Raw genomic sequence first — 13,080 nt, 5'->3', positions numbered from 1 at the left:
GAGCATGGGTTGGGGCTGGGAGCGACGCCCTGGGGACCCAGCTCCTCGGTGGGGCATCGAAGAGCGGGAGGACATCGTGGGGCAGCGGCCTTCAGCTCCTTCTGCAGCCCGGCTGAGCGGGGGGGGGGGAGCGGAGCGGGGCTGTGCTCAGCACCAGGCTCCGGATGGGACCGGGATCGGGACCGGGACAGGGACCGGGATCGGGACCGGGACCGAGGGAGGGAGGGAAGGAGGGAGGCCGGCGCCCGCGGGGAGGAGCGGGCGGCCTCCAGCCTCCAGCCTCGCCACCGCCTCCGCCCCGCTCCTCCAACCCCGGGCCGGGCTGGGCCGGGCCCCCGGCGGCTCCTGGCGCCGCGGAACTCCTCCTCCTCCTCCTCCTCCTCCTCCTCCTCCTCCTCCTCCTCCTCCTCCCCCCTTTTCTCCTCCTCCTCCTCCGCGGCTGGCGGGGCTGAGGCGGTGTCGGTGAGTAACCAGAGGCCGGGGCCTCCCGCTGGCCGGGCCGCGTCCCGGGGGGCTCGGGGTGCTTTTGGGGGCTTTTGGGGTGCGGGGCGGGCACAGGAGGGGCTGCGGGGCTCGGCTCCGTGGGGCTGCCCCGAGCATCCACAGCCGCTGCCCCCCACCCGCGGGGTGCCGGGGGTCCCGTCCCCGTCCCCTGGGAGCGGGGTGAGGAGCCTGGGCTCAGTCGGGGGGGGGCCCTCGGGGCTTGGAGAGGGGCCGGGGCTGCCCGTGTCCCCTGGGGGTGGCGGGGCCGGGCAGGGCGGTCTGGGGTCAGAGCGACTCAGCCCTGGGGTTTCCTTAAGCTCTGTAATGGGGCAGGCGGTGGGCGTGAAAGGCTCCACGCTGCGGGACGGGGAAGGAGCTGGGTCCCGTCGCCCTGCACGGGGAGCGCTGGGTGCTGGGTGCTGGGGCAGGTGGTGCTGCGTGGAGGGGCTTGGTGTGGATATGGGGAGGTGCAGGGGGCCGTGGCTGGGCCGGAAGGCGGTGGGGAAGGGGTGGGCTGCGTGCCTGGGCCCTGCAGGGGGTCCGGGGGGGGCACAGAGCATGGGGAGGGCAGTGAGGCATGGGTGGGTGCACGCACAGTGACCCTGCCTCCATGTGATGCGGGGAGCAGTGGGTGAGCACCCATCAGCCCCATCTGTCCCTTGTTTTTCTGGGTCTGCCAGGCTCCCACCCACACCCGCTCAGCACCTGAGGGGCGAGGCGATGCCCCCGGTCAGAGCGGGGATAACGGCACCCAGGCTCCATCCTGCTCCTCTCCCAGCCCGGGCCCTGCGCTGTCCCCATGTCCCCATGCAATGCCGTGTGATGGCCCCAGCTGCGTGCCCTTGGCCTTGCTGGGAGAAGGCATTCAGTCCTCTGTCTGTCTGTCCGTCTGTCTCTCTTGCACAGCCCTCCCGCTCCCTGTGCTGCCGCCATGTCTCGGAGCCCCCCCGGCAGCAATGTGGAGGACAAGCCCTTGCTCCTGGAGTACCGATGCCACCCGCTGCGGCAGGGACCCCCCACCTCCACCTCCCCGTCTGGCACGCGCAGCCCCGACTCGGCGCCGCTGCCGGCAGCGGGCCCCTTCGCCTTGGCCGAGCCGCGCCGCATCGTCCTCAGCACGGACAGCCCGGCTGCGCTGAAGGTGGGCACACAGCAGCTCATCCCCCGCAGCCTGGCCGTCTCCACCAAGACCAAGAACCCCTCGCGGCACCCGAGCACAGGGGCGGCCGGCTCCGGCCAGGAGCCCGCGTGGCCGGACCAGAAGCGGGCGTCCATCCCCAGCATCTCCCTGGAGGAGGAAGAGGATGAGGAGGACGGCCGGGGGATGCTGAAGCGCAACCTGAGGAACATGTCATACCGCGCCGCCATGAAGGGCTTGGGCACGGAGCCGGAGCCAGCGGCCGCCGTCCCCTCGCTGAAGCCGGTGCTGGAAGATGGGGGTGCCCCCCCTGCCCGCAGCCCTGGCAGGAACAAGGTGGGTTTGTGCCCGCTGCCACCCCGTTTCTTTTGGGTCCCGTGGCTGTGAGCTGCGTCCAGGGGCTGTACTTTCCTCCCGCATCTCCTGCCTGCACGAGCGTGGAGCTGGCAGGGCGTGCTGAGCCCGGCGTGCTGAGCCCAGGCAGCCGGCCTGTCACCCACGGGAGCTTTGGGTCCCCAGGGAGCCTGCGAGCAGCTGATGCAGCTTCCGTGAGGATCGTGGCTCCTGCGGGGCTCCCACGGGCCTGCAGGGCGGGGTGGCCGGGCGAGGGCCCTGGGCCTGCACCCAGACGTGGGCGAAGCAGGGCTGGGAGGGCCGAGACGCCGAGCAGGCAAAGTCCAGGTGCGAGACAGACGGATGGGAAAGGCAGCGGAGTAACCAAAGGATTGTTCAGATCGTGACCCCGATAATGCGAGGTGAAAGCTGAGTCACTTCAGTACGGCAAACAACAGTGTAGACAACAATCGGTCTGAGACAACAGGGTGGTGTTTGCAAACGGCCTGTCCGGGGAGCTGCTCCCCTTCTCGAGGGAGCCGAATGCTTCCCAGGGCCCGGAATACAGCCGGTGGGTGTCTGACCATGGCACGTGCTTTGTGGCGAGAGCATTGTGGTTGTGTGGTCCTGCCGTGGCAGCAAGATTCCCTTGCGGTGGTGACAAGCTCTCCTCTTCCTCTTCTTCCTCCTGCAGAGAACCTTCGGGCGGAAGCGGGTGCAGAAGCGGGGCGGCTCATTCAAGGACCGTGAGTGCTGCTTCTCCTCCTCCCCAACCGCTCTGTGGTGCCTCTTTCCAGCCCACACAGAAGGCGCAGGGAATCCCTGGCAGCCCCTTTGCCACTTGTGATGCTGGCCCAGGGCAGCTGCTTCCCCTGCGCTTCCCCACCTGCAGCAGCGGCGCCGTGGCGCTGTGTCCCCGCTCCCTGGGAGGGTGCAGCCGCGCTCGCAGCGGGAACGCTCCCGGCTCTGTTTGCTCAGGGCAAACACTGCGGAGGCTGGCGGCAGCCAGAGCTGCTGGTTAGCTGGTGCCGTGCAAAGTCCTCAGCGGGGAGGTGCCGGGCCCGGCCGCCGCGGGGTGCTGGGGTGGGGAGGTGGTGGGAGGCGAGGCTGGAGGAGGCTGCTCTCACCCCTGGTCCTCCCCGCTGCAGAGCCCCGGCTGTACCAGGAAATCCGCGAGCGAGGGCTGAACTCGGTCAGCCACGAGTCGGACGAGGATTTGCTGGAGGAGCCCATCCCCGAGGAGCCGTCCCCGCCCGACGCCACCATCGTGGTGCAGAGCTATCGCCCCGCGCAGGTCACCTGGAGCCAGCTGCCGGAGGTAGGAGCGGGAGCACAGCTCCTGGCCGCGTCCTGCATTCCCCAGGGGAAATGGATTTGCAGCGACTGCAACCCTGGGCAGCAGCACTGCCTCACCCAGCCGCTGTCCTTGCACCCTGGAGCAGTCGTGCGAGCTCGCCTCCTGCCTCCACATTTCCCCAGGCCTTCTGCTGGGTTTGGGAACCCTCATCTGGGAAGGCAAGGCTGCACCTCGAGCAGTCTCCGTGTTGTGAAAGATTATTTTTCTGCTTGTCCCTTCCTGAAAGCCCTTATTGCACAAGAAGGTGACCTGCTTATTAAAAAGAAATAGAGCGGGGTGTATTTTAAAAGCTGCCCGAGCCGCCAAACAAACAGTGAGCGGTGTTACCCCGGCTATGGGATGCTTGGGGGCAGCTCGGTGCTGGTTGGGACATGCCAGGCTCCTGGCAGGTCTGGGTGGATGCCGGCTGAGCTGCTGCGGTTGCGCTTGTCGAGGCGCCCCAGCAGGCTCGGGGAAGGCAGGCAGCTCTGGCCGCTTGTGTTTTCGGCGGAGAGCAATCCCTGCCTGCAAAGCACTCCCACTGCCGAGCGCAGGAGCTGCTGCTGTGGTGGGTTTGGGGCTGGGGGGAGCCGGAGCTGACCCCGTGCTGTCACCCGCAGGTGCTGGAGGCGGGCGTCCTGGACACCATAACCCCCGAGGAGCGCAAGCGGCAGGAGGTGAGAGCGGCCCGCGGGGGCACGCAGGTGTCTCGCTGGGACGGGTGGTGCTGGGGGTTCGCCCCAGAGGCTCCAGGTGCTGACGGGGAACGGGCACCATGAGGGAAAGCATCTTGGTGGTGTGGTGTGGCCGTGGGGCTGTCCTAAAGCATGCAGCTGTTGGTGGAGGCCAAGCGATGCATGAGATGGTATCAGGGAATGCTTGGAAAAAGTTTCCAGACGTTATTAATGTAAATGGTGTGAAGTCATTATTAAATACCATACGGGCATTATTAATGTAAATGAGGTGCAGCGAGTTTGAACTCACCCCTCGTGCTGCCGGTGGTGCCGCAGCCTGCCTTGCTGCCTCCTCACCGCCCCGCTGCTTTCAGGCGATGTTTGAGATCATCACGTCCGAGTACTCCTACATGCACAGCCTGAGCGTCCTGGTGTGCCACTTCATGAAGTCGGAGGAGCTGAAGGAGACCATGACGCAGACGGAGCACCACCACCTCTTCTCCAACATCGGCGACATCCTGGCCGTCAGCACCAGGCAAGTTCATGGGCGCTGGGACCACACTGGATAAGCTGTGCAGTGCGGAACTCCGCTGGTTTGCCGTGTGCGAGCAGCATCCTGATGGTGCTAAGGCAGCCCAGCTGCTCGTGCCACAGCACACACCCCTGCAGCATCGTCCTGGTGCTGGTGCCCAGGGTGAAGGGCTCCGGTCTGCCCTGCTGCCCATTTTCTGCTCACCCTGAGGTTTTGGAGTGGGGGCAGTCGCGTGGCTGCAGTCGGGCACCGAAGCAGGGGTGCTCCTGTTGCTCCATCTCCGTGCCTGGGGTGTTTTCTGTTTGCTGAAGTTCCCAGCTGGGGACTTCCCAGCCAGCCGGACAGACGGGCAGGATGCAGGACCTGGAACTGCCTCCTCTGGGAGCCAGCAGAAGAAGAGCTTTGCTCCCGGGGGTGGGAGCTGCAGCGGGTGCTGTGGGAACACCACGCGAGGGCGGCGCAGCGGCACCGTGAGACCCAGCGTAGGGGTGCGGGGGGCTCCTGCTCCTGCTCCCCGCAGCTGGGCTGGGCACGGGGGGGGACCTTATGGGGGCTGCAGCACAGGGGACCCTCCTGGGGGACAGGGACAGGCAGCTGTGGGGAAAGTCGAGCAGCTGGCGCACAAGCGGCTTCTCAGCTGCGGTGATTTGGGAAAAACTCCCAGCGTGGGAATGTCGCTTCAGAGCGAATAATTCGAGGAATTGTTCTGCTCCGGGACACTTGGCCTGCGGGGATGGTCCCAGCAGAGCCTGCTCATGGCAAAGCGCACCGAGCTTGGCAGCTCGTGTGTCGCTCTGGTCTGTTAGCTCCCCCGGACAATCTCCTTCTGTAACTCATGAACCAGAAAACTTTTACTGCCCCAGAACTGCTCTGCTCCCGCAGAGGCACTTTGCGCAGATGCCAGCTGTGGTCCCAGCCCCAGAGGTGACTGGTGAAGCTGGCAAAGAGCTGCTGGAAGACGAAGCAAAGGCCTGAGCTGAGGGGTGACCCCTGGGAGTAAAGGTGCAAGGGGTGCTGGAGGAAAAGGGGCGAGGCACCCAGGGAGGGCCTCCAGCTGGGCCATGCCATGGGACCAAGAGCAAGGCACCCGGTGGGAAGGACGAGCCGCCCCTGTGCCAGGGAACTAAAGATCGCCTCGGTCCTGCCCTGGTGAGGCACGCGGTGAGGCTGTTGGCTTTCTGCCCCTAGCTTCTTTGAAGACTTGGAGAAGCGACACCAGGAGAACCTCGTCATGCCTGACATCAGCGACATCGTGGAAGAACACGCCTCGAAGCACTTCAACCCCTACGTCAGTTACTGCTCCAACGAGGTGTACCAGCAGAGGACACTGCAGAGGCTGCTGTGAGTCGTGCTGTGCGCTCGGGCTCCTCGGGAGCTGCTCGCAGGGCTCCGGGCTGCGCAGGGCTGTGTCCTGCCAAGCACCGAGCCTCTAAGACCTACTGCGTGGTGTGGGGCATGATTTGGGCTGTGCAGTAAGAAGGGTGAGGGATGGGGGCCAGGTGGGGCAGTGCTGCCCCGTGCTGAACCAAGCCATGCTGCAAACGGGTCCTGCCGAGGGCGGCGTGGGGTGCATTAGGGGTGCCCAGGGAGGCTGCTCGTGTCCAGGCCGTGCCGGTGGTGCCGGACGTTTCTGACAGCTTTTCCCAGCTTTTGGCGGATTCAGCATCTCCGGTCACTTTTCCATCACCTGCCCGTGGATCGATCCGTTCTCTGTGCACGCTGAGCAGGACGGGCTGGTGCTGGAGCTGCACTGCGTTCCTCACGTGTGGAAATCCTCTGGAAAGTCTTGATAACCAAAGAGCAACGTTAATGGAGGTTTCTTGTCCCATTCCAGAACCACAAACCCCTTATTTAAAGAGGCCTTGAAACAAATTGAAAGGAAACCAGAATGTGGAGGGCTGCCAGTGATCTCATTTCTCATTCTCCCTATGCAGAGAGTAACGCGGCTTCCCCTGCTGTTAGATGTAAGTAAGTCAGAGGTGGCACCGCTTGGCACCTCGCGCTGGTCCCTTCGTTGGCTCGCTGAGCCAAGCAGCAACGTACCAGGGGGACCGCTGGTAGCTGTGGGCTGCGGGAGCAGGGCCAGGTGGACGCCTGGTGTACGAGGTGATGGCCACGTACGTGGCTGCTGTTAGAGCCCTGCCAGAAACCAGATTCGCAGCCGCCAGCACTGTGACGCCGTGCTTTGAACGCGTGCCCTCTCCTGTCCCCCTGCCGGGCCGACGGCCGGTCCGAGCAGGCATCGCCTCCGTAAAGCCCAGGGAGGCAGTAATGCGCAGCTGCTCTGTCTTGCAGTGTCACTAAAGCATCTTGTCTTGACGTTCTAGACTGTGTGTCAAAAAACAAAAGCATGCACTGCAGCGTACGGGGCTGCCACCAGAGCTCTGAAAGCCATCAGCAAGGTGAGGACGGCCACCACCACCTTCCCTCCCTCCCGGCGCACCGTGTCACCACCCCGGTCCCCACCTGCGGGGCTGGCCTCTGATTTTCCTTCTTACACAGGGCCACTTGAGATATCTCTGCTCCAAAGAGCTGTTGGATGCACACGTCTTCTCCCTTGCCCAGCTTTTTCACTTGATTGTGATTTTTTTTTTCCTTCTTCTTGTCATCTTTTCTCCATTCCTCTTCGGTGATCTTTTGTCCTTCCCTTCACTGTCGTCTTCTCCAGGGGTGCTCTCCCCGTTTCGGAAGCCCCGTGGTGGTGTCAGTGTGCTGCTGCTCTTACTTGCCCCATTTCTGGAGATGCAGGCAAAGAGCAGGGAACCAAGCAGGGCAGAGGAGCAGTGGCAGCTGTGGTCCTTGTGCTGGTAGTGCAGCTGCCTCACCTCCATCTGCCTTCCCCGCTGGTTATCACCTCCTCGTGGCTCCCTGTCTGCTCCATCGCCGGCCTCCTCTTTATCTCCCCTCCTCGGATGATCGGTCCTTCCTCTTGGTCCTGCCCCTTGGCGAAGCTCGGTGCTCGGTTTCTCTGTGGTCCTTCTCCTGGCAGAGGAAACCTGCCGCTTCTCCTGGTGATGTCCTGCGCAGGAAATCCTCCAGCTGCCTCCCCCAGACCTGGCTGGAGACCTGCTCTGGGTCTCCTGGCGGAGGCGGCGGGCAGCAGCGGGACCTTTGCCAGCTGTACTCAAGCTGACACAGAGGCAGGATGCGCCGAGCCGCCTCCATCCTCCCCTTCTCCTGTGTTTTTTTTCCAGCTGGTGAAGAACTGCAACGAGGGAGCTCGTGCCATGGAGAGGACAGAGCAGATGTACACCCTGCAGAAACAGCTGGAATTTGGAAAGAAGAAGGTGAGGACTGGTGGCGGTGGGGGCTGGTTCCATCCACACTGATTTGTATTTGTATTTTTTATTTTGGGTGATCCTTTGGGGACCCAGGGGTTGGACCCGATAATCCTTGTGAGACCCTTCCAACTCTGATATTCTATGACTCTAGAGTCCACTGTGAGCTCAAATACAGCTTTCTGATTTAGTGTTCCCTGCCACACGAGACATCAGTCATTCTTTTTTTTTTTTTTTTTTTTTTCCATTTCAGCCTTTTCCACTGATCTCTGCCTCCCGCTGGCTGCTGAAGCGGGGTGAGCTTTACCTGCTCTTCTCTGAGGAGGCAGGAATCTTCCGCAAGGGCTCTGGCAGGGTTTGCTACCTCTTCCTCTTCAACGACGTCCTGATCATAACCAAGAAGAAAAGGTGAGGCTCGGGGGCACCCCTGCCTTTCCCTGGAAAGGGGCTGGGTGGATTCAAGCCTCACTTTCCCAAGCAGCCAGTAGCTAAGAAAACCTTAAAGTTTCCCCCGTTGTGATCGTTCTGGAGGTGTTTCTTGTTAGGGCAGCAACCAAATTCTGGTTGGGAATGGCCCACAAGTGCACAGAGCAAGTTCAGCCCCAAGCATCAGCGCCGTGACGGGCACCAGGGCTGTGGGTGATGCCTGCATGGACCCCCGGGCCAGCACGGGGAGGAAGCTCCTTCACCCAGCTCTGAGGTGCCCGTCCTTCCATTGCTGCAGCGAGGAGAGCTACACCGTCATGAACTACGCCACGCTGGACCAGGTCTCGGTGGAGAAGGTGGAGGCGGCGGAGCCACCTTCCCCCCCGCCCGGCAAGGCGGGGAGCGGGGGCAGCGCGCGCGGCGTGGCCGGGGGGCACCTGCTGCGCGTGGTGCTGGAGCGCGACAGCGAGGGCAGGCGGGAGGAGGTCCTGCTGGCGGCGGACACGCTGTGAGTGGGATTTCGTGCTCCTGCACGGGGGATGAACCCTGGACATCACCCCGGGGGCTTCTGCACGGCACCCTTCCCCTCCTGCTTGTTCTCCCAGAATGGGACCTGCACGGGTGTCTCCCCCTTGCTGTGCTCCCTTCTCCCCCTTGCTGTGCTCCCTTCTCCCCCTTGCTGTGCTCCCTTCTCCCCCTTGCTGTGCTCCCTTCTCCCCCTTGCTGTGCTCCCTTCTCCCCCTTGCTGTGCTCCCTTCTCCCCCTTAGCTTTCCAAACACTCCTCCTGTAACTCATTCCCCACTCAGTCAGCAGTGCAGCTGCTTCTGTGTTCTTTTGCGAAGTGTCTCTATGCTGACCGCTCGCATTCGGTCTGCCTGCCCGTGAAAGCCCTCGTGCTGCTGGGGAGTTCTCAGCGACTTCCAGCAGCCGGGCTGCTGCCCGCGGCTTTCCTGGACAGCCCGGCTTCCCTTTTCTAGGAGCGACCGGGCGCGGTGGATGGCAGCGCTGATGCACAGGGAGAGGGAGCAGCCTGACACCACGCCGCGAGGAGGTACGGGGGTGCGAATCCCGCATTTCTGCCCTGTTTGTACCCGCTCCTGCCAGAGATGGAGTTGGGGACACGCATTGATGGAGAGGAGAGCTCAGGGTACCGTGCCTTGCTTGTTAGGAGTTGCTCCCGTTAAGACATTAGCCTTCTCCTCACTCAGAGCACAGATACATTTCCTAGGAGGCACAGTGGGAAGCCCAGGAGGGCCTTAGGCTGCAATTCAGCATCCCCCACACATGGAGGGCAGGGCAGGAAGCAGGGCTTGTGTTGGCCGGTGCGGTGCGGCCGTCCCTTCTCACTCGCTCCCTTTTCACGTCCTCCCCTGCAGACCTGAGCCAGGTGGAGATAACCCGCGCCTACCTGGCTAAGCAGGCGGACGAGATCTCTCTGCAGCAGGCTGACGTGGTGCTGGTGCTGGGCGGAGAGGACGGTAAGTGCCGGCAAGCGGCCGGAGGTGGAAAAGCCTCAGCCAGCCGGGGGCTGAGCGATTTTTGGAAGCTTCCAAGAACCTGTAGCAGGGGCTGAGGTCCATCCCCTTGGCTGGAGCTGTGGCCCAGCAGATGAGAGTGGGGCACTGGAGGAGCTGCTGCTGCCACGGGTGGGCAGCCGGGGAGCCCTGGGATGTGAGAGCAGCGCGGCTCGGAGCAGCCAGGGGCAGAGCCCCGCTGTGGGCACCTCCATGGCAGGGGAGCCCTGTGGCTGCTGCCCTGCACACATGTCCCCAGCCACCACCGCCCTTCCCCGTGGTGTCAGTGCTCGTTCTTCTCCTAGGCTGGTGCTGGGGCGAGAGGCTGCGGGACGGCGAGAGGGGCTGGTTCCCCCAGTCCTGCGCTCGGGCCATCACGAACCGCACGGCGGTGGAGTGCAATGTGCGGCGGATGGAGAGGCTGCGGATAGAGACCGACGTGTAGGAGCGGCACCGGGGAGACGTGCCTCGGCCCTGACCAGGGGGCTTCAAACCTCCACGGGCTCAGCCCACGGCAAGAAGGGAGGGGAGAGCCTTTCTTCTCGAACTGTGCTTGCATCGGGCGCTCACAGGCAGCAGGTTTCGTGGTCGGGCCTGGTCTGCAGCTGGAGCCACGGCCACAGCAGTTAACGTGGGACCTGGCAGCGGGTGCTCCTGGCCACCCCTCCGATGTGACCGGCCTGGAACAGGCCCCGAGAAGCAGCTGAGGTACCAGCTCAGCTTGAAAGGGACAGGGCTCAGCCCCAGGCCCTGCGACAAGGCGCACGGTGCCACCTCTTTCCCTGCGGGCTCTGGACCACGGCCTGGTGGCTGCGGCTGGGCTCTGTGCGTCGGGAGACGGGCTGGGAGAGCATCCCCGAGTTGAGACCTTTTAGGGACTTAAATCCGTATGCTAGGCTTATTCCTTGACTTTTTTTTTTTTTAATCCTCCTCTTTCTTTTCCCCACACACGTGCTTTCTCGTGGTCCTTTTGATCGCAGCTCTAACTTGTCACATCCCTTTTAATGGGCGATCCTGGAGGCAGCGCTGCAGGCTGGTGCCGGCCCTGCGGGGCTCAGCGCCCGGTCATGCTCGGGCTCGGTGCCAGCACTGTGCTGACCTTTCTGTTCTGGTCACGCTGTCAAGGGACGAAGGGGACCAGCAATAAATCCTTGGACCTGAAGGAGCTGGGTCTTCTTGCCCAAGGTGCAGCAGGGCGCGATGCCAGCGGCGGGGCCTGCCTTTGTCCTGCTACCATCAATAAAAAGAAAGTGCCTTTCTGGCCACTCCTTGCTATGAGGCGGGTGTGTTTCAGCAAACATCCTTCAAAAAACCCACTTCAGGTTGCAACAGAATTCAAGCTTAATTGAGTGAGAGACCAAATAAATGGAAAGTCGCTGAGGCTTTCTCTTTATTTCTCTTAACTGTGGAGTAATTAAGAAAATTTAACTAGTGCTAAATTAGAGGAGACAGAGTCTAGGAGAGAGACACGAGCTATGTGAGAACAGAAAGTTTCTGTAGTAAGAAATAAAAATGGTAAAAAAAAAATTATGATTTGAAGAAGTTTCTGTGCTCCCTGCATGGAAGGGCAGTGGATGGGGCCGGGCCCTGGCACCCGCAGCTGGCTGGGGACAATTTGCCTGGTGGGGCCGAGCGCTTCCCCGTCCCCCCACTGGCGCGGGGCTGGCTCGGCGGAGGCTGCTTTTGCTTCCCAGCCCACCAAGGAAATAAATAGGAACCGGCGTCGGATGCAGCTGGCACCTAACCGCAAGGGTAACAAAACGTATGATTGTCTGGAGAATGGGCAGCAAGAATAGCAGGCTTAATCGGGGTCGTTTGGCACGTTAACAAACTCTTCCTACTCCCTGGTTATCGATCATACAACATACAGCCTTAATTACACCAGTTTGGTCCTTCACTACATACTTATATTAACATTATTTCTTCACAATAATGATATCTAATGCAAAAAATACTGTTAAGGAAGAAATAAAATAAGAAAAGAATTAGCAAAAAAATTACAAGGTATGTACAGATTAAAATAAATTCCCTCCGGAAGAGAAAACAGTTCTTTTATTATTTTCAGTTGGCCCCTGGGGGAATAATTTAAAGGCAGGGCTGGGGGCATCCCAGCACCGCTCACAGACCGGTGCCCCCTGACAGCGCCGGGTCCTGGGCCCTGTCTGCCCAGGGGCTTTGTGCAAATACATGGACGGGGCCGGGTTAGGCAGCTGGTGGTCCCCGTTACGGGGCTGATCGCCCGGCAGTGGCTGTCTCCGCTGCTGCAGGTGGCAGCCTAAGCCTTGCAGAGCTCTCGTGCTTGCTGCTGGCCCAGGGCTGACCGTGGCTGTGTGGCTCCTGGCAGCTCCTTCGGCCCCTTCTCGGCCTCTGGGCTTCCACCGCAGTGGGGAAATGTCACAGGGACCAGGACGGGGGAGGACCCCTAACGAGGGATGTGCATTCACCAGACCACATAGGAGTTCTGTGCCTTGCCGTACAGCATGATGATTGCACCTGATTCAGGCTCGCTTTTCGCTGGAGCAGGTGATGTGGGACACCCAGGAGGGCTGGCAGAGCCCTAGTATGGGACCGGCTTTTGGCTGCTGAGCCCAGCACCTTCTCCCATGGCAAACGGGAGCTTACAGTACAGGATGGCTGCAGAGTCCAGAACGGCCAAGTGACGTGGTGCCACCCTGGACATGAACTCTGCAGAGCTGGGAATGTTGACCTGGCAGTTTTGACAACGCTGTTGTGCAGCTTCCCATAAATATTCCTGCATAAATACTTATTTTTGGCTATCATGTCAGCCCCTCCCAGCCCCCCCTCCACCCCCCCTCCCCCCAAACCCAGCATCCAAACCCAAAAGGTGAAGGCCAGCATTTCCCATGAGCTATGGAAGGCCACCAGCTGCCGAGCAGAAGCAAACACTCCTGGGGTCCAGCACGAGGGGCACCGGCTCTTGGGGTCCTGCGTCCAGTCCAAGTGGTGCCCAGGTGCCCCGGTGGTGCTCAGCACACCAGCCTCACTCGGAGCAGCAGTGTAGTCTGGCACGGTGGTAATAATTAATGCATGTGGCTTGTAAACAAGTTTGGCAATAGGTCCTGTGCTTCTCCAGGGGGTCCCGCACCAAGGGCGCTGCTGTCGGCGGCTGGACCTAGTGCTCCGTCCACTGCAGCGCCCCTGGGGGCAGCGGGGGCCTGGTGGGCACCTGGGCTGGCACAGCTGGAAGGGAAGCAGGGACACGAGCTCAGCCCTCACGGTCTGCACCACTGGCTGCAGGCGTGGGGTCAGCAGGCACAGGGATCCCAGCAGGCACAGGGATCCCAGCAGCCCTGCACAGCAGCTGCATATATGCTGGGATCCCCCTGCCGTCAGCACTCAGCACT

At 62.1% G+C, this 13,080-nt stretch overlaps 2 protein-coding genes across 4 annotated transcripts in view; one reads left to right on the top strand and one right to left on the bottom strand.

Moving 5' to 3' along the window:
* The first annotated feature begins 418 nt into the window (after positions 1–418).
* Positions 419–10,980, top strand: ARHGEF16 (Rho guanine nucleotide exchange factor 16). Of its 3 annotated transcripts, XM_050714908.1 has the most exons (15): positions 419–462; positions 1,390–1,957; positions 2,649–2,700; positions 3,103–3,272; positions 3,911–3,967; positions 4,339–4,499; positions 5,685–5,837; positions 6,331–6,460; positions 6,824–6,898; positions 7,691–7,783; positions 8,028–8,182; positions 8,499–8,708; positions 9,179–9,252; positions 9,578–9,679; positions 10,021–10,980. In XM_050714908.1, exons 2-15 carry the CDS (start codon positions 1,415–1,417, stop codon positions 10,158–10,160), a joined length of 2,115 nt encoding a protein of 704 aa, XP_050570865.1. In that variant the 5' UTR covers positions 419–462; positions 1,390–1,414; the 3' UTR covers positions 10,161–10,980. The 3 variants fall into 3 exon arrangements, with proteins under 3 accessions (XP_050570865.1, XP_050570866.1, XP_050570867.1); XM_050714909.1 differs by lacking the exon at positions 6,824–6,898; XM_050714910.1 differs by lacking the exons at positions 6,824–6,898; positions 7,691–7,783; positions 8,028–8,182; ... (2 more) ...; positions 9,578–9,679; positions 10,021–10,980 and adding an exon at positions 7,165–7,633.
* Positions 10,981–11,088: 108 nt separating this feature from the next.
* MEGF6 (multiple EGF like domains 6) overlaps positions 11,089–13,080 on the bottom strand; it is a 42,870-nt gene continuing 40,878 nt past the window's right edge. The window contains exon 34 of the mRNA XM_050714907.1: positions 11,089–12,916. Within this exon, the coding sequence (XP_050570864.1) occupies positions 12,849–12,916 (68 nt within the window). The 3' untranslated portion in view covers positions 11,089–12,848. The remainder of the gene's footprint in view (positions 12,917–13,080) is intronic.

Source organism: Cygnus atratus, chromosome 21 (assembly GCF_013377495.2).
Source record: "Cygnus atratus isolate AKBS03 ecotype Queensland, Australia chromosome 21, CAtr_DNAZoo_HiC_assembly, whole genome shotgun sequence".
NCBI classification, from domain to species: Eukaryota; Metazoa; Chordata; class Aves; order Anseriformes; family Anatidae; genus Cygnus; species Cygnus atratus.
The sequence above is the reverse complement of the archived record's forward strand: the minus strand, read 5'-3'. Positions and strand labels throughout refer to the sequence as shown.